Below are 21,702 nucleotides of genomic sequence, written 5' to 3' on the forward strand. Positions count from 1 at the left end.
GACTGAGATGGCCGCCTCAGAACCTTCACTTTATTCTGCTGTAGCCAATGACAGGTGGACTTGGCCTTGTGTATTGGATCATTGTCATGTTGGAACGTCCAAGTACGTCCCATGTGCAGCTTCCGGGCTGATGAGTGCACATTTTCCTCCTGTAATATCTGATAACATGCTGCATTCATCTTGCCATCAATTTTGACCAAGTTTCCAGTGCCTTTGTAGCTCACACATCCCCAAAACATCAGCGATCCACCTCCGTGTTTCACAGTAGGAATGGTGTACCTTTCATCATAGGCCTTGTTGTCTCCTCTCCAAATGTAACATTTATGGTTGTGGCCAAAAAGATCAATTTTGGTCTCATCACTCCAAATGACTTTGTTCCAGAAGTGTTGAGGTTTGTCTCTGTGCTGTTTGGAGTATTGTAAGCGGGATGCTTTGTGGCATTTGCGTAGTAATGGCTTTCTTCTGGCGACTCGACCATGTAGCCATTTTTCTTCAAATGTCTCCTTATTGTGCATCTTGAAACAACCACACCACTTTATTTCAGAGAGTCCTGTATTTCAGCTGAAGTTATTTGTGGATTTTTCTTTGCATCACAAACAATTTTCCTGGCAGTTGTGGATGAAATTTTTGTTGGTCTACCTGACCGTGATTTGGTTTCCACAGAATCCCTCATTTTCCACTTCTTAATTAGAGTTTGAACACTGCTGATTGGCATTCTCAATTGCTTGGATATCTTTTTATATCCCTTTCCTGTTTTATACAGTTTAATTACCTTATCCCTCAGTTCCTTTGACAATTATTTTGCTTTCCCCATGACTCCGAATCCAAACACATCATTGCAGCACTGGATGAACGATGCAAGGGTCTTTCAGGAGATCAGAAACTCACTGACCTTTTATACACACACACTGATTACAAGCAAACAGATCATAGGTGAGGATGGTTACCTTTAGTAGCCATTCAAACCCGTTTGTGTCAACTTGTGTGCATGTTATCAGGCCAAAATCTCCAGGGTATGTAAACTTTTGATCAGGGCCATTTGGGTAGTTTCTGTTGTCATTATGATTTCAAAAGAGTAAACACAGTTTTTTGACAATAAATGGCTTCATCCAACCACTGACCACGAGTGACAGAAAAGTGTTTGAGTTATCATTCATATTCTCTGACAAATGGCCTGGAAATCACACATTCTCCTAGGGCAGGGGTCCTCAAACTTTTTAAATTGGGGGCCAGTTCACTATCCCTCAGACTGTTGGAGGGCCGGAGTATAGTAAAAACAGAAACTATGAACGGTGGCTTCCATTACTGTGTACAATTATACACGGTAACGGCAGCCACCACAACAGACAGGGGCGGGGGATGTACAGTGCAGTGTATATATATATATACTCCAAACTCTGGCACTCGCTATACTTAGGAAACGTCCCTGTTGCCTTCCGTTAATGTGGGTTAAGCAGCCCACAAGTAGGTAGATGATGGTGTACGGCGGCACTCAGGTATAAATAACGACACATGACACATGACACTTAAATGCCAACAGTTCAATGTGCAGAAATCACATTTTCCTCAGGGCAGTACAAAAGACATAAAATACAAACTCACCATTTATAGCAGTGCACCCTCACCATTGCCGTCCATCACGCAAGAGCCCCGGCAGCCGCCCGCCGCCGTAAGCGCTTGGAGATGACGTCATCTCTGTGTGCTCCCATCACCATAGTTACAACAATACACTGTCAACATATAACAATATACGGAGTTACAACAAAGTAAACAGCATAATGGAAAAATGTAGATCGCAAGTACAAGAATACATACGGGCATATGAGGACATGATTTATAAAAAACAATTTAAACCCATAGTTTCATTTAAGCCTCGTGGGCTGAGGGTATCCAATAAAAAAATCCACCTTGCTTCACGTTGCAAAAGCAACTTGGACCTGTTACAGCCCCTTGCCAACGGGGGAATGTGGTCAATTATCATGTGTTTTAATGCTGTGGGTGAGTGACCCATAACAGCATAATGACGGGCGACCGGCTGTTCACTATTGCCCTTAAGAACTGCCGATCTAATCGCTTGTCTATGTTGTGCCATTCTAATCTTAAATTCACAGTCTGTTTTCCCTGCGTAATATTTCCCGCAGGGACACACTAAAACATATATAACAAACTTAGAGCTACAGGTGAGCCTAAAGTCAATTTTAAAGGATTTAGCAGAGAACGGGTGTTTAATTACAGTGCCTGTCCACATGTAGCTACAAGTGGTACAGCCCGTACATTTAACACAGCCTACTTTGGGCTTCCCCAAAAAAGTATCCAATGTATGATGACCCATGGCAGAGATATCATTGTGAACAAGCATATCACGAAGGTTTTTCCATCGTGAATAGCAGGTCATCATTTTTTTGTTGGTGAAAGAGGGCAAATCTCTATCAGTAGTTATAATGGGCCAGTTAGTTTTAACTGCCCTGCGCGCAATGTCGCTAGCAGTGTTATAGCGATTGGGCCAAATAATAGTCTCTGTCATAGTTTTTTTGCTGTGTTTAAGAAGGGTTCTCTCACGAGGGATACTTAATACTTTCTTTTTGGTTTCTAACAGACTTTTAAGATCATACCCTCGCTCCACAAATTTAGAAATCATAAGGTCCATCTGGATTTCAAGATCCTGTGGATCACTACAGATCCTTCTTACTCTGAGTAGCTGAGAGTAAGGTAAGCCTCTAGTTACCGATCGCAGATGAAAACTATTAGGGGGCAGTACCATATTGCGATCAGTGGGCTTAACAAATAAGGATGTTTGAAGTGTGCATCCCACTTTACTGATGCGGACATCCAAGAAGTCGATCTGGGTGTCCGAGATGTTGCAGGTTAGTTTAACAGGACTGTCACTAGAATTATGCAGGTCAATGATGGACAACAAAATATCCTTGGTACCCTGCCAAATCAGGATCATGTCATCAATATACCTTGCATAATAGATCACCTGTTTGGCAATTACCTCATTAGCGAAAAATATGTCTTTTTCGACTGAGATCATGAAAGCGTTAGCATACGATGGGGCCACTGAGGACCCCATCGCACACCCAGCTATCTGCAGAAAAAACTGCTTATTATAATAGAAGTAATTTTTGGTTAACACCATTTCAAGTAATTCACAAAAAAAGTTAATGTCAGGCCCATTGTAAAACAGATTATCGGTGATAAGTTGCTTAGTAGCCGCTATCCCCATAGAGTGGGGGATGCAGGTATAAAGCGAAGTAACATCAATACTACAGAGTAAACAGTCAGGTGGTAAATTAGTAAATTGCTGTAATGACTGTAACAACATCGTAGTGTCCTGTAAAATAAAGGCAGAATGTTGGATGACCGGTTGTAGAAAAAAATCAAGGTACATAGAGACTGGTTGAAAAATAGATCCCCTGGCAGAGATGATAGGTCTACCAGGGGGATTATCCAGTCTCTTATGCACCTTGGGCAACGTATATAAAATGGGTCTGACAGGATGATCACAGGTTAAAGCTTTTTTAATGGTATTAGAAATAATCCTGCTAGAAACAGCATGCAACAAATAGGAGTCAAGATCCCTCTTGAATGTTATAGTGGGGTCAGAGGGCAATGGCTTATAGGTAGCAACGTCCGACAATTGGCGGTCAATCTCTGTTTTATAAGCGGCCAAGTCCTGGACTACGATTGAACCGCCCTTGTCCGCAGCTCTAATAACAATGTCCTCACGTTCACTCAGACATTTAAGGGCGTCACGTTCGGATTTGGTGAGATTGGGATAGATATTAGGTGGATTGGTCTCAATCTGATCCAAGGATGATTCCACCAATCTCACAAACGATTTAATCGAAGCATTGGACGATGTAGGTTCAAAGTTTGATTTTGTAGATAATTTATACAATTCCGATGGCAGGGGGTCGACACATACAGTGGATGGCTTAGTCCCAAAAATTCTTGTAATTTGAGCTGACGATTCAGCTTAAACGTCTCTGTTTTCCAGAGAAAGCGATCAAAGCGTGTGGTCAGAACATAATTCAGTCCTTTGTGCAATACACTCAATTCGGAATCGGTAAGGGGTGTCGACGATAAATTGAAGATCACTTCTTTTGTATTGGGGGTTTTAGGCTTCTGGATACGTTTCCACTGCCCCCCTCGTCGGCAGTATTGGCGCCTTCGGTCCGGAGTTGTCTCCTCGTACGGACGGCTAAAGGGATGGGTTGTTTCTTTTTATAAGTTTTGCGCTGGTATTGATCATTATCACTGGCAGAGGTGCCCGAACCATTAGACGTATCAAGTCTGGTGTAGAATCGGCGTCTGTTATACTGCCGTCTCGGGTTTTCTGTATTACCGGTGAGCCAAGGGTACACATTTTGAGACTCATAGTCTGCATTCACCTTGGTAAACTTATCACGTTTATATTTCAGTAGATCGCGTTTGTAAGTCTCTACTTGTGTTTGCAATTTCTCCATCCAATTAATTGAGGTGTCCTCCACTAGAGTTTGTTTGTGCTGAGTTTCAAAGATATTGGTCTTTTCACAAGCGATGTTCAGCTGTCTAGTGGATTCCTCAATTACCAGCAAAAGCAGGTCGAACGAACATTTGTTCAGGATAGCGGATATTCAGGATATTTTTCAACCAGTCTCTATGTACCTTGATGTTTATCTACAACCGGTCATCCAACATTCTGCCTTTATTTTACAGGACACTACGATGTTGTTACAGTCATTACAGCAATTTACTAATTTACCACCTGACTGTTTACTCTTTTATACCTGCATCCCCCACTCTATGGGGATAGCGGCTACTAAGCAACTTATCACCGATAATCTGTTTTACAATGGGCCTGACATTAACTTTTTTTGTGAATTACTTGAAATGGTGTTAACCAAAAATTACTTCTATTATAATAAGCAGTTTTTCCTGCAGATAGCTGGGTGTGCGATGGGGTCCTCAGTGGCCCCATCGTATGCTAACGCTTTCATGATCTCAGTCGAAAAAGACATATTTTTCGCTAATAAGGTAATTGCCAAACAGGTGATCTATTATGCAAGGTATATTGATGACATGATCCTGATTTGGTAGGGTACCAAGGATAGTTTGTTGTCCATCATTGACCTGCATAATTCTAGTGACAGTCCTGTTAAACTAACCTGCAACATCTCGGACACCCAGATCGACTTCTTGGATGTCCGCATCAGTAAAGTGGGATGCACACTTCAAACATCCTTATTTGTTAAGCCCACTGATCGCAATATGGTACTGTCCCCTAATAGTTTTCATCCGCGATCGGTAACTAGAGGCTTACCTTACTCTCAGCTACTCAGAGTAAGAAGGATCTGTAGCGATCCACAGGATCTTGAAATCCAGATGGACCTTATGATTTCTAAATTTGTGGAGCGAGGGTATGATCTTAAAAGTCTGTTAGAAACCAAAAAGAAAGTATTAAGTATCCCTCGTGAGAGAACCCTTCTTAAACACAGCAAAAAAACTATGACAGAGACTATTATTTGGCCCAATCGCTATAACACTGCTAGCGACATTGCGCGCAGGGCAGTTAAAACTAACTGGCCCATTATAACTACTGATAGAGATTTGCCCTCTCTCACCAACAAAAAAATTATGACCTGCTATTCACGAGGGAAAAACCTTCGTGACATGCTTGTTCACAATGATATCTCTGCCATGGGTCATCATACATCGGATACTTTTTTGGGGAAGCCCAAAGTAGGCTGTGTTAAATGTACGGGCTGTACCACTTGTAGCTACATGTGGACAGGCACTGTAATTAAACACCCGTTCTCTGCTAAATCCTTTAAAATTGACTTTAGGCTCACCTGTAGCTCTAAGTTTGTTATATATGTTTTAGTGTGTCCCTGCGGGAAATATTACATAGGGAAAACAGACTGTGAATTTAAGATTAGAATGGCACAACATAGACAAGCGATTAGATCGGCAGTTCTTAAGGGCAATAGTGAACAGCCGGTCGCCCGTCATTATGCTGTTATGGGTCACTCACCCACAGCATTAAAACACATGATAATTGACCACATTCCCCTGTTGGCAAGGGGCGGTAACAGGTCCAAGTTGCTTCTGCAACGTGAAGCAAGGTGGATTTTTTTATTGGATACCCTCAGCCCACGAGGCTTAAATGAAACTATGGGTTAAAATTGTTTTTTATAAATCATGTCCTCATATGCCTGTATGTATTCTTGTACTTGCGATCTACATTTTTCCATTATGCTGTTTACTTTGTTGTAACTCCGTATATTGTTATATGTTGACAGTGTATTGTTGTAACTATGGTGATGGGAGCACACAGAGATGACGTCATCTCCAAGCGCTTACGGCGGCGGGCGGCTGCCGGGGCTCTTGCGTGACGGACGGCAATGGTGAGGGTGCACTGCTATAAATGGTGAGTTTGTATTTTATGTCTTTTGTACTGCCCTGAGGAAAATGTGATTTCTGCACATTGAAACGTTGGCATTTAAGTGTCATGTGTCATGTGTCGTTATTTATACCTGAGTGCCGCCGTACACCATCATATATATATATATATATATAGACAAAGAAATTCTGCGCAACACTTTAAATATCAATGGCTTCACGTCTGTAACATCAATAGCTCAGTATATATGCAGTGCAGCTCACTCCAAAAGAGGCTAGTCGGGCCTCAGGTATAGTGAAAATGTAGACAAAGGGAAGAAGGAGCGCACACATGAGCTGGATATAAAATATTTACTAAAAAGAAATAAACATATAAGCTCAAAGCATATAAAAATAGATAAAGCCAGCATGAGAATAGTCACCGACAGTATAGCATGCTGAAAGGTACGGGATCTGGGGACTCCAGGCAATTCCGACCACGATGTAACCAGCAGCAAAAGTTCTCACATATATGGGATGTTAATGGCACGGGATCTGGGGACTCCAGCAACTTCCGACCAATGATGGGCAGATGGGTGACACAGCTCAAGGCAAGGCACGCTGAAAGACCGGGACCTGGGGACTCCAGACTCTCCGACCACGATGAAGCAGCGGCAGCGGCGGCGTTCTCAGCACGGCACAGAACAAACGGACACGAGTCAGCAGCGGTGATAGGATACGATAGGATATATATATATCTATATATATATATATATATATATATATATATATATATATATATATATATACAGAAAAAGGTTCAGAGGGCGCTCTAAATAAATCAACAGTTTACTTAAAAATATACAATTTAATAAAATATTGATCAAATTATAAAAGTTTAATAGTACGATGCAATTCAATCGTTCACAGGAATTGGATGTCAAGATCAAAATATGAATGCATGCAGCCCAACTCATTTCGTCACATTCGTGACTTCATCAGGGGCAATATTAACACCTTCTTAGTGGGAAATGTTGCTTATTTACAAATGTTCCCGAACTGGGTTTATTGAAAGAACTGTTGTACACCACTAATATAGGGTCCACTTTATAAGGGCTGGATACGTTCAAATGTACTAAGAGTTAATCTTAGCTAGCAATCGGACTTAATCCTTAACAACATGATGTGCACTGGGTGAAATCCAATATATATCATTTTAAATATTTTAGTATAAAAAAAACGCAGCTCTAACAATAAGAACAAACTGTGTGCGGACTGGGACACTGTCAGTGTCTGCTCAGTCAGTGCCACTGATCCCTCCCTGCCGGCTCCTCTCTCCGGATTCTAGAAGCTACTCTCCTCTCTCCAGCCGCAGCGTGTGACGTGATGACGTCACACGCATAGGAGAAGCTTAAGCAGGGAGATGGGTCGGACCAGCAGACACTGCTGCTTCCCAGGCCACACCCCCGCCCGTCCATTAGCCAGCCAGCCTGCCCATCCATCCTCCCTGCTCCCGGCAAGTGAGGCAAGTTAGAGTGATTGCTGCGCCAGCGCTTGGGCAGCGGCAAACCAGGTGGACTGCATAAAAGTCCTCAGTGGGCCGCATCTGGCCCGTGGGCCGTAGTTTGAGGACCCCTGTCCTAGGGTATGTAAACTTATGAGCACAACTGTATGTACAGTTGAATCATCTTTTTTTTTTTTTAAACAATCTATGCAAACAGATGTACGTGTCCAGCGCTGATGGGCGAGCTGCTGTTATTGATACGGCGTTGTTTGCAGCACAATCCTGGCTGATGCACTGGGGATGATGTACTGTATGTGTGACTCATTGGAGGAGAACACACATACATCATCCCCAGTGCATCCGCCAGGATTGTGCTGCAAACAACGCCATGTCAATCACAGCATCTCCCCAATCAGCGCTGGACACTTACATCTGCCATGGACTGAGTAGGGGTAAGAGCAAGGCTGAAAGGCACCATATTAAGAGATCACACCTACTGTAACTGGCTCTGGGTCCTGTTTATAACAACCAAAAACCAGACAAACTTTATGTACACTCACCTGGGAGAGCACCAAACAAACCAACTGAACCTTGATGGGGAGGTAGAGCATAATGCTTGAAGAATAGTATTATTTTAGAAAGGTAGAAAGGGACAGGATTGTTCTTTTATATTTCTAACATTTTATGTGAATTATTGTATTGATGTATGCTCTCTTATTTGACTATAATCTTTTTTTTACACTTTTGTCCTGTTGTCCCACAGATACAGGACATTGTCTGCATGGGATCTCTGCTGACCATCCTCCAGGAAGACACAGATGGAGACCACGGGATGGACGTCACCATTCTGGAAGCAGTGCTAAAAGGTCAGAGGATGGGGTGGGCTTATTGGTGATATTCCAATATCATGAATACATTTCTCCACAGTATGGATCTTCCTTAATGCTTCTTATTACATGAGTAATTTCATTCTTGATGGACTTCAGTTGGTCTAACACACAGGGGTATTAAGCCATCTGTATTCTAGTTGTTCAGTTCCAAAGGATAAACTCAGATTGTATACTGTTATTCTATAAGAGGGTCAGTGTCCCGATCCATCACATAATCGGATCGTAGAAATTATGTTTCTAATTAATATGTGTGATATAAATGTTATTACTTGTTAACTGCTTGTGAACTCACAGTCAAGTGGGCTGCTGTTAGTTCCCTCTGCTAGGCTGTAAATCCTGTGGACATAACCCCCATGGCATCTAGGAGATGGTCACTCTGAGGGCATACAAAATAGATCTTTGGAGAAGATCCTCTGGAGTCAGGATGATCTAAGAATATTTAATCATAATCCAGGTCCCATCATAAACCAGGTCTCATCATAAACCAGGTCTCATCATAAGCCAGGTCTCATCATAAGCCAGGTCTGAGCATAAGCCAGGTCTCATCATAAGCCAGGTCTCATCATAAGCCAGGTCCCATCATAAACCAGGTCCAATCATAAACCAGGTCTCATCATAAGCCAGGTCTGAGCATAAGCCAGGTCTCATCATAAGCCAGGTCTCATCATCAACCAGGTCTCATCATCAACCAGGTCTCATCATAAACCAGGTCCCATCATAAACCAGGTCCCATCATACACCAGGTCTCATCATAAGCCAGGTCTCATCATAAACCAGGTGTCATCATAAGCCAGGTCTCATCATAAACCAGGTCCCATCATAAACCAGGTCCCATCATAAACCAGGTCTCATCATAAACCAGGTCTCATCATAAACCAGGTCCCATCATAAACCAGGTATTATCATAAACCAGGTCCCATCGTAAACCAGGTCTTATCATAAACCAGGTCTCATCATAAACCAGGTCCCATCATAAACCAGGTATTATCATAAACCAGGTCCCATCGTAAACCAGGTCTTATCATAAACCAGGTCCCATCATAAACCAGGTCTTATCATAAACCAGGTCTCATCATCAACCAGGTCTCATCATCAACCAGGTCTCATCATAAACCAGGTCCCATCATAAACCAGGTCCCATCATACACCAGGTCTCATCATAAGCCAGGTCTCATCATAAACCAGGTGTCATCATAAGCCAGGTCTCATCATAAACCAGGTCTCATCATTAACCAGGTCTCATCATAAACCAGGTGTCATCATAAGCCAGGTCTCATCATAAACCAGGTCCCATCATAAACCAGGTCCCATCATAAGCCAGGTCTCATCATAAGCCAGGTCTCATCATAAACCAGGTCTCATCATAAACCAGGTCTCATCATAAACCAGGTCTCATCATAAACCAGGTCCCATCATAAACCAGGTATTATCATAAACCAGGTCTCATCATAAACCAGGTCTCATCATAAACCAGGTCCCATCATAAACCAGGTATTATCATAAACCAGGTCCTATCGTAAACCAGGTCTTATAATAAACCAGGTCCCATCATAAACCAGGTCTTATCATAAACCAGGTCCCATCATAAACCAGGTCTCATCATAAAAAAGGTCCCATCATAAGCCAGGTCTCGTCATAAGCCAGGTCTTATAATAAGCCAGGTCTCATCATAAACCAGGTGTCATCATAAGCCAGGTCTCATCATAAACCAGGTCCCATCATAAACCAGGTCTCACAATAAGCCAGGTCTCATCATAAACAAGGTCTCATCATAAGCCAGGTCTCATCATAAACCAGGTCCCATCATAAACCAGGTCCCATCATAAGCCAGGTCTCATCATAAGCCAGGTCTCATCATAAGCCAGGTCTCATCATAAACCAGGTACCATCATAAACCAGGTCCCATCATAAGCCAGGTCTTATCATAAACCAGGTCCCATCATAAACCAGGTCCCATCATAAACCAGGTCCCATTATAAACCAGGTCTCATCATAAACCAGGTCCCATCATAAACCAGAATTAATCATAAACCAGGTCTCATCATAAACCAGGTCCCATCATAAACCAGGTCCCATCATAAACCAGGTCCCGTCATAAACCAGGTCTCCTCATAAGCCAGGTCTCATCATAAGCCAGGTCTTATAATAAACCAGGTCTCATCATAAACCAGGTCCCATAATAAACCAGGTCCAATCATAAACCAGCTATTATGATAATTCAGGTCCCATCATAAACCAGGTCCCATTATAAACCAGGTCTCATCATAAGCCAGGTCTCATCATAAGCCAGGTCCCATCATAAACCAGAATTCATCATAAACCAGGTCTCATCATAAACCAGGTCCCATCATAAACCAGGTCCCATCATAAACCAGGTCTCCTCATAAGCCAGGTCTCATCAAAAGCCAGGTCTCATCATAAACCAGGTCTCATCATAAGCCAGGTCCCATCATAAGCCAGGTCTCATCATAAGCCAGGTCTCATCATCAACCAGGTCTCCTCATAAACCAGGTCTCCTCATAAACCAGGTCTCATCCTAAACCAGGTCTCATCATAAACCAGGTCTCATCATAGGCCAAGTCTCATCATAAGCCAGGTCTAATCATAACCAGGTCTCATCATAAACCAGGTCCCATCATAGGCCAGGTCTCATCATAGGCCAGGTCTCATCATAAACCAGGTCTCATCATAAACCAGGTCCCATCATAAACCAGGTCTCCTCATAAGCCAGGTCTCATCATAAGCCAGGTCTCATCATAAACCAGGTCTCATCATAAACCAGGTCCCATCATAAACCAGGTCTCATCATAAGCCAGGTCTCATCATAAACCAGGTCCCATCATAAACCAGGTCTCATCATAAACCAGGTCCCATCATAAGCCAGGTCTCATAATAAGCCAGGTCTCATCATAAGCCATGTCTCATCATAAACCAGGTCCCATCATAAACCAGGTCCCATCATAAACCAGGTCTCATCATAAGCCAGGTCTCATCATAAACCAGGTCTCATCATAAGCCAGGTCTTATCATAAACCAGGTCCCATCATAAACCAGGTACCATCATAAGCCAGGTCTCATCATAAACCAGGTCCCATCATAAACCAGGTCTCATCATAAACCAGGTTTCATCATAAATCAGGTCCCATCATAAACCAGGTATTATCATAAACCAGGTCCCATCATAAACCAGGTCCCATCATAAACCAGGTCCCATTATAAACCAGGTCTCATCATAAGCCAGGTCTCATCATAAACCAGGTCTAATCATAAACCAGGTCCCATCATAAACCAGGTCCAATCATAAGCCAGGTCTCATCATAAACCAGGTCCCATCATAAACCAGAATTCATCATAAGCCAGGTCTCATCATAAACCAGGTCCCATCATAAACCAGGTCCCATCATAAACCAGGTCTCCTCATAAGCCAGGTCTCATCATAAGCCAGGTCTCATCATAAACCAGGTCTCATCATAAACCAGGTCCCATCATAAACCAGGTCTCATCATAAACCAGGTCCCATCATAAACCAAAATTCATCATAAACCAGGTCTCATCATAAACCAGGTCCCATCATAAACCAGGTCCCATCATAAACCAGGTCTCCTCATAAGCCAGGTCTCATCATAAGCCAGGTCTCATCATAAACCAGGTCCCATCATAAACCAGGTCCCATCATAAGCCAGGTCTCATCATAAACCAGGTCCCATCATAAACCAGGTCTCATCATAAACCAGGTCCCATCATAAGCCAGGTCTCATCATAAACCAGGTCCCATCATAAACCAGGTCCCATAATAAACCAGGTCCAATCATAAACCAGCTATAATGATAATTCAGGTCCCATCATAAACCAGGTCCCATTATAAACCAGGTCTCATCATAAGCCAGGTCTCATCATAAGCCAGGTCCCATCATAAACCAGAATTCATCATAAACCAGGTCTCATCATAAACCAGGTCCCATCATAAACCAGGTCCCATCATAAAACAGGTCTCCTCATAAGCCAGGTCTCATCAAAAGCCAGGTCTCATCATAAACCAGGTCTCATCATAAACTAGGTCCCATCATAAACCAGGTCTCATCATAAGCCAGGTCTCATCATAAACCAGGTCTCTTCATAAACCAGTACCCATCATAAACCAGGTCTCTTTATAAGCCAGGTCTCACCATAAGCCAGGTCTCATCATAAACCAGGTCTCATCATAAGCCAGGTCTCATCATAAACCAGGTCTCATCATAAGCCAGGTCCCATCATAAGCCAGGTCTCACCATAAGCCAGGTCTCATCATAAGCCAGGTCTCATCATAAACCAGGTCTCATCATAAGCCAGGTCCCATCATAAGCCAGGTCTCACCATAAGCCAGGTCTCACCATAAGCCAGGTCTCACCATAAGCCAGGTCTCATCATAAACCAGGTCTCACCATAAGCCAGGTCTTATCATAAACCAGGTCTCATCATAAGCCAGGTCCCATCATAAGCCAGGTCTCATCTTAAGCCAGGTCTCATCATAAACCAGGTCTCCTCATAAACCAGGTCTCATCATAAACTAGGTCTCATCATAAACCAGGTCCCATCATAGGCCAGCTCTCATCATAGGCCAGGTCTCATCATAGGCCAGGTCTCATCATAGGCCAGTACTCATCATAGGCCAGTACTCATCATAAACCAGGTCTCATCATAAACCAGGTCTCATCATAAACCAGTGGTAAATGGAACAAAGTATGAGCGCTAGGGACAAGTGCTGTGTGCTGTGTACAGCTGGCTGCCTTCTGGGAGAGGGATGCCGCCCTCAACAATAGGAGAATACAGAAAAAAGAACCAGTAGGCGCCTTGTGTACACGAGAAACAATTTAATTAATAAAATGACTTAAAAACAGTAAATTGCATGCATGCTACAAATATAAAGGGGGATTTTTGCAATTTAGATAACCACATCAATGCAATTGGCAATAGTTATCCCTCCACCTCCATACACATGCAGTACTTCCCTTTTTGGCACTGCTTGATAGGTGGTAGACTTTTAATGTTCCTAAAACTCAAAATAAACCAACATGGTGCAAAGTAACATTTCTCTCAGGTATAATAGTGTTCCTCTGTCAGTGAATAGTGTGCATTTGAGTAAGTGACTCAGGTTTCTGTAATTTTATTCCTTTTATTTTGTTTGACATTATACCATAATCTGTGTATATTCTTAGAATAAACTAAACCATCTTTCCAACCATATTTGTAACTAAAGCTCTGAAGTATTCTTGGAAATAAATCATTTACATTCTAGTTCTGATCCTCTGTTACTTATGGTTCAACGTCTAGTGGCATACGTCATCTTTTTCTATCTTGTATTGTGTGTTCAGGTACAGGGACAAGCGTACTGTACCTTGCAAGCGAAAAGCTAAAACCGGACCTGTGCTAGTGGCAGTGACCATATCTGTATGACCCCATGTCTCCAAAGTAACCCCACATCACAGGCACAGTTCCTCGCAGGTTATGTCCTATCCAATAGTTGCCTGAGCAACTCTATGGTGGCTGAACATAAGACATCACAGCATGTAGCAAATATTCTGTAGAATTCTGTAGAATACAGTATAAACATCCCATCACCTTACCCGTCCTTTTTTCAACATGTATCACCTTTAACACTTAAACATTTTCTTATATAAACCTGAAATAATGACTCGGAGACTTAGGTTTGGCAGAAATTGTTAACTGATTTATTTTTGTAAAATTTTTAAACTAATTTTTATTATTTTATTAATTGATTAATTAATGGTGGCCAAGAAAGAACCGCTATTAACTAAACTCCACCCAAACTACCAAACGTAACTGGCCTAACTCATAACAAGCAGTATCCAACTCCACCTTGTCGCCTTGACTACCCACCCCTCCGGGTGAGGTCGCTGACCCCGACACGGGTGTTACAGCAACAGGCCTAAGTCAATGAGAGGTGACTGCACCGAAAACAAGCCATGTACGCAAACTCAATATCTAATATCTAACTAATTTATTAAACAACTGCCGTTCTTTCCCGCCAAAGCGGGGTTCTAACGGAATACCCCGCACCGCCACCATCTAAACCACTGACTCAATGCCCATCAACAGATCCTCCAAGAACATAAAGAGGCCCTCATCAACCAGATGAACCCCATCAGGCCGGAAAAGGTGTTTATGCCCAAACCTGATCCTATCATGAGCGACCACTGCCCCTCCGGAAGCCAACACCCACCGGGCTATTGCTGCATTAAGCTTCTTCCTGGACTCATCAATTGCCCTGGGATTATTAACCCCCTTCCAACAAAGCCGGGGAATGATAAATTACCACACAATGGTGCAGGCGGGCCATGCCGAGATAATGGCGGCAAGATCATCTAAGATCCAGCTGCGCAGATCTAACTGAGGCACCTTCCCAAGATCGTTACCTCCTAAATGAAGCACTAGTACTGATGGTAATCCGTATTTGCGTGCGCAGATCAACAGGAAATTCTTAAGGGGCCCCCAGGACATGCCCCGTACTCCTAACCACCTAATTGATCGGATGCAGGCAGAGGGGGGACCCTTACCTGCGCTAGCTAGTCTAGCCGCCCAATAAACGAATGAGTGCCCGACTACCCACACCTGGAGCCTATCAATCCCCCGACCTAAAAAGGAGAGATGCAAGAGAAATGAAATAGGGGTTAGAATGGACTGTTTAAATTGGGAGCACCTTTATCTATTTAGGAGGATCTGCCAAAAAAGAAAAAACAAATTTGGTATGACTAATTCGAGGCACAATCAAAACAGTGCCTAGGACACGCTTCAATCACAATTAAAGCCATACCAGGACACAATGGGAAAGAGACAAACAAGGGGAAGGGTGAGTTATTGGAAAGGAAAGGGTTGAAAGGTGTACTCGGCCGGAGAAAAACGACTAGACCTGCTGAGGGACTCTTAATTAGACTATAGCCAAATTGAGGAGCACCAGATTCAGTCCGTCAGATCAGGCAAAAAAGCGGGAAAACTCTGGACGCTGGCCCAATGGCAGAGCGTAGTTAAGCCCCGAGTAGGGTGGACATAGGGAAAGGGAAAACAAATGACCATCCATCAATCACGACAGACAAAAAGGCAAACCTAGCAACGCTCATGACAGCAGATGGGGCCTGATATATTTCTTGTAGCTCGCAGAGCACCATCTCCCTAGGGATTTAATGTCCGCCACCGACCAGCCAGCTGCAGCCGCCGCAGTAGCGGCACCTATGCGAAAAGAATGTGTGCCGATGTCTCCTGGTGACAGACCTAACCGAGACAGACAGCGCCCCAACATCCATCGGAACTGGTACAACGTCAGAGGCGAGCCATCATAGTGCAAAAGCCAGGATCGTCCTGAGTGAGGCCTTACTAGCATATACAATGTAGCCAACGATACTGGGCACACGGACTCGGGGGCAGCGGGGGCCATGGATGACCACCTGCCCCTGGCCGACTGGTCGGTCTTGGACCTCCTAATCCTAAACCATAAACCCCCCCTTCTAAACGTATGTCAGACAGAAGCAGGGTCGCATCCCTAGCCTTAGAGGGGGCCACTAGCTCGAATATCCGAAAGGCGCCGTGGTAAGCCATGGAAAAAGCTAGCCTAAACAGCAGCGTCTCGAACGCGGAGCTAGCGCAATGCCCCACTCCTTCAAGTAAATCACGAAGAAGAGGGGCATCAATTGGCCGGCGACAGTTAGGAGGGGCTGGCACCCTCCGGGCCCAGCCCCTCATGGCCTTAGCGACTAGGAAATCCTTAGTAAAATCCGGCCGCCCTTTGAGCCTAGCAAAGAAAGATATGCCCGCCAGGTACCGAGCCGCCACTGCCCTGGATTTGCCAGAGCTATATAAAAACCAAATGAAAGATAACAAACGCTGCTGACCCCTCCTACCTGGCTGGGCGCCCCCTCCTGAGAACGATTCCCATTCCGCCCAGGCCTGCCGATAGCTCCGCAGTGTACCGGGGGCTAAAGAGGACTCCGCTAGCCCCTCCAGTCGGGCTCGATCACCTGCCAAACATAAGAGGGGCAGAACATGCCCAACAAATCAGCATGAGGAGCAAGATCCCTAAAACGCTGCCACTGAAAACGCGAAAGAGCGTCAGCTATCTCATTAGCAACGTCGGGCACATGCTGAGCCCTAAACAATATGTTATGACGCAGACATTGAAGGGAAAGCTGCGCAAGGACTCTCAGCACTAACAGGGATTTGGCCTTCTGGTGATTAATGGCGTGCACGGCGCTGAAATTGTCGCACCAGAACAGCAGGCTCTTGTTCGCTAGGCGCGGGCCCCATATTTCCATGGCAACCATGATGGGAAAAAGCTCTAGCAGCAACAGGTCTCGGGTGAGGCCCTCACAGGACCACTCCCGTGGCCAAACCTCCGCGCACCAATGCCCATCCAAGAAGCAGCCGAAGCCAGCCGCAACGGCTGCATCCGTGTACAACTGAAGCTCAGAGTTTGCCACCGTCGGAACAAGCCAAATCCGCACCCTGTTGAAGTCCTCTAAAAACGAGGACCACACCTTCAAGTCCCGCCGAATTTCGGCGGACAAGCGGACTAAGTGGTGCGGTTTGGTCACTCCAGCCGTGGCCCTCTCCAGCTTCCTGCAAAAAAGCCTACCCATGGGGATCACCTTGCAGGCGAAGTTAAGCTGCCCCAGGACTGACTGCGCCTGCCTTAAAGGGATCTTAGACCTACTCTCGCATTGCAGGATCGCCTCGCTGAGCCTGACCACCTTGTCTGGCGGCAGGCTGCAGCAGCCCCGCTCGGTATCTATCAAGATACCAAGGAATGACAGACAAGTACAAGGGCCCTCAGTTTTGTCGTCAGCGATGGGGACCCCGAAATGCCGGAAAAGCGATTGGATCCTAAGCAAGACGCGGGCGCAGTGATCGGAGCCGGCTGGTCCGATGCACAGAAAGTCATCCAGGTAATGGGCGAGTCCGCCCCCACCTGATAAACTCTCAACACACCAGTGCAGAAAGGTACTGAACTTCTCAAAAAACGCACAAGATACGGAGCACCCCATCGGCAGGCATTTGTCGATGAAATACTCCTCTCCGATGCGGAAGCCCATATACCGAAATGAACTGGGGTGTAGGGGGAGAAGCCTGAAAGCAGACTCAACATCTATCTTAGCCAAGAGGGCCCTGTGTCCAAACGAACGAAACATTGCCAGGGCATCGTCAAATGACTGATAAGTCACTGAACAATATTCCTCTGGGATGGCGTCGTTGACAGAAAAACCCGCTGGGTAAGACAGATGCTGTATGAGGCGAAACTTCCCAGGGGCTTTCTTGGGGACCACCCCAACTGGAGAAATCCCGAGGTTCTCTAAGGGGGGATGGGGGAAAGGGCCTACCATGCGCCCCAACTGAATCTCCTTGTCCATATTCTCCCTCAAAACCTCAGGGAGGGAACGTGCAGATTGGAGGTTGCGATATGATCTGCCCCGCACTTCCCCCCGAACTGGCAAAACAAAACCTACGCTAAAACCTTCAAACAGAAAAGAGGCCACCTCCTTATCTGGGTAGCGCTGAAGCCAATCGGCCATGGCAGCAACGTTCACAGGTGAACGTGCCTTATCTAGGATTCCCGCCTGCCGCTGCTCTGGGTGTAGCGGTCGCCGCCCCTCTAGCGGGGCGGGGACCCCGAAAGCAGTTGGAGGCGGGATGGTTCCCTGAACAGTTGATACAGATGTGGCGAAAATGACAACGCTGGCCCATCTGGCAGGAGGAGTTATTAAATGCGAAGCATTTTCCTTTTGAGGCGCCCACCGCCGCGGGTCTATTCGCCGCAGCGAAACGACGTGCCGTAAGGGCCTCCTGTGTCGGTCGCTGCGAGGCGGGAACAGCCGCAGGAGGAGCCGGGGGGACGGAGGCAGCCTCCGTCGCCCCCGACCCCATGCGCGTGAGCCCCATCCATATCTCTACATCCTTACACCCGAGGTCCAGAATGAATAAGCAGTCCTGCTTGCGCCGGAACTGCTCATCATACGTACGCCAAGCCGTACCCCCATAGGTGCGCTGCATCTCGTGAACCATGTGAATATATCGTATCACGTTCATGTGTTCGTCCGGCCGATCCTCCAAGTAACAGGCTGCGAAGACGCAAAAGCCCGCCAGCCAGTTGTCATAAGACCTGTAGGCCTCAGAGCCAATGCCGCCCTTTTCCTTGGCTGCTTTGAACGCTTTCTTGGAGTCCTCGGTCAGACTAAACATGTCAACGTAATCCCCCTTCTCAATTTTCTTCCTGCAGCTTTCGCGCAAACCCCTACACACTGCCGTATAGTCGCAGTGAACTACTGCGGGCAAATTTCGTCTCTTCCTCTCTCTACGGGATATAGCGGATAGCTTCCTGCACTTGGACTGCTGCGCCCTCCTCCCTGCCTCCTTCTTGGCGTATCTAGCTGCACACTTGCGTGCCCTAGCGGAGCTCCCCACATCAGACCCACCCGCCGAGGAGGAGGAGGAAGAACGATTGCTTCCTGACCCGCTAGAGGAGGTGCCCGGCGCAGACTCTGCGTCATCCTCAAACGAGGCCTCACCTGAGGAGTTTGGCTGTGCAGCCCACGTGTCGTCGTCATCTGTGTCATCACTGGTGTCGATGGCATCAGCATCTTCTTCCAGGGGTAAGGGTGAGTCATCGTTGTAGGGTTCAGGGGACCTACGTCTTGGCCTGCCGGACTTCCTGCGCACCCCAGCAGCACGCTGTGCCTGCCTACACTTGGCCGGCTGGCCCTCTATGGCCGCTACGGCCGACCCCATCTCCCTGACGGCCTGCATAAACTGGGAGCAGCCCGGTATGGGCTCTCCCTGGGACCTCGATCCCCTGCTCCTACTATTCCTGGGTTCCCTATTCCCGGGGGAGAGGCTATCAGCTAGGGGACCCAGGGCGCTGGCCATGGAGGAGAGGGCAGAGGACAGCAGTGATGGATCAAAGGCAGCGGCAGGGGGCGCCCGCGTGCGGCCCCTCCCAGGACCCTCCACAGAGTCTGAGCGACCAGCACGGCCTGCATCCCCCCCGCCGCCTGTCAGTGATCCCTCCACCATACTCAGGCTCCCTCCTGCCCCCTTGTGACCGGTCACCCTGCGGTATCCGGCTGTGTCCTTCACTTCCGCCATTTTTAGGGTAGACAATGATGACCACATGTTGTAGTCCATTTTGTATAATAAGCTGACAATAGAAAATGGCCTAACCTCCTGGGTGCAAGAAGAAACCATATCAAGCCTGTCTCTCCATAATACTCCATTCTACCGCACATTGTAACATAATATCTTGTACTGACTTACGCTACGTTATTCACCAACAACTTCCATATCACTGAACTGGCTGCACATTCAATCATCTGTCCACAACATAACTCCAATTTACCACTAACCGGCATCATGCAATACTCACAATCCTGAATATAACTTACACATTTATCAAACAATTTGAATATTAAGCTACAATGTATTCCCTGAATAGTGCACCTAAATGGCACTATACAATCCAAGGCCTTGCTATACCAAAATCCATCACATGGCCGTACACTCACCACCTCAACAGTGCATATATATATGATAGAAGTGAACACATGCAAACGACCCTATTACATTATAATAGGTTTTATCCACCAGTTTATCTAGATATTCTCACTGGATATTCCACAAAGCTTTCCACAACCAAACCAGGACACACATTGGCTTTAATATCTATGTTCAAACACACAGGGCCGTAACTACGGTTGTTAACTTATTGCAATGCACACTGTTCCTGTGCTATCAGGAACAGCTGCTGGAACAGTCTATCCACACAAAGGCCATACTGTAGGCCGAAGCTTGAGCACATGTTAACAAAGGCCTCATTCTGAACACTTGGTAATGGCATCAAACATGCTCTGATCAATCTGAACACTAAACTTTATCATTCCAAATACCAAACCACATGTTGATCTACAATCTACCAACTGCTGCTGCATGCAGCCCCTGTGAAACACAATTACAATCCATGATTAAGCCTTAGGCCAAGCACATGGCAGAAGGCAGGTATGCCTCAGTTTATGGCCTAACATTCTTGTATGATACAGGATAGTATCTCAATCTAACAAGCAAAACACATCCTTTCTTAACAGATCAAAACATCACACTTCCAACACAGTAAGACTCCATTTATCCAGGGTCAACACATCACACCAAGATCTTGCTGATCAACATATACTACCCTCACGATTCATAATAACAGCCTATAACACAGCACATTTTAACCATCAAATCTATGTATGATATATTATTACAATGCCTTATCTCAATGATCCTAGCTAAACATTATTCACACAGGTCAATCTTAACCACAGACACAAGCTTTCTTTGTGTAACTGTATGTAACCATAATCTGGGCCTGAGCACATGTGAGATCAGAGGATAACAAAGATTGGAAGTTAACTGCTCCTAACTTTCTAACATAATCCATGTTCCATAACCGTGGGTCCTAGTACACAATTCAATCAGCTTTACATGTATATACTTAACGCCATGTATCCATCTTGTCCATCTCTCCAGGAGTGCTGCATTCCATCTTATCTGGGCAAAGTTCCAGTAGCAACTAACTGTAACTATTTCTTTTACTCTCCAAGAAATCTCTCTAGGGGGAGGGGTGGATCCTTTTGTCTTTCTAAGGACCATTCAGTCACCTTCTATCAATAGCCTGCAGACACGCCCCTTGTTACTGTATCTTGAAAACTTATAATGTAAACTTATAAGTTGTATAAAATGTGAGTGCAACATGACATGGAGTTCTAATAATTGTCATCTGATGGCTACTATGATTCCAATCAGTTTAAGACTAAACATGACATATGAGATAAAATATGTAAATTAATATGCGGTATTTTCATGACTTATGAGATAAAATAAATTTATCTCAGACTATATTAATGTGGTGGGCATGGTTAAAATCCT

General features: G+C 45.2%; 1 protein-coding gene across 1 annotated transcript in view; it reads left to right on the forward strand.

Moving 5' to 3' along the window:
* Positions 1-21,702, forward strand: part of LOC146058638 (transient receptor potential cation channel subfamily M member 2-like) — a 183,064-nt gene that overhangs the window by 64,489 nt on the left and 96,873 nt on the right. Inside the window, exon 11 of the mRNA XM_083170911.1 lies at positions 8,631-8,733. Within this exon, the coding sequence (XP_083027037.1) occupies positions 8,631-8,733 (103 nt within the window). The remainder of the gene's footprint in view (positions 1-8,630; positions 8,734-21,702) is intronic.

This window comes from Crinia signifera, chromosome 2 (genome assembly GCF_055691185.1).
Source record: "Crinia signifera chromosome 2, ASM5569118v1, whole genome shotgun sequence".
NCBI classification, from domain to species: Eukaryota; Metazoa; Chordata; class Amphibia; order Anura; family Myobatrachidae; genus Crinia; species Crinia signifera.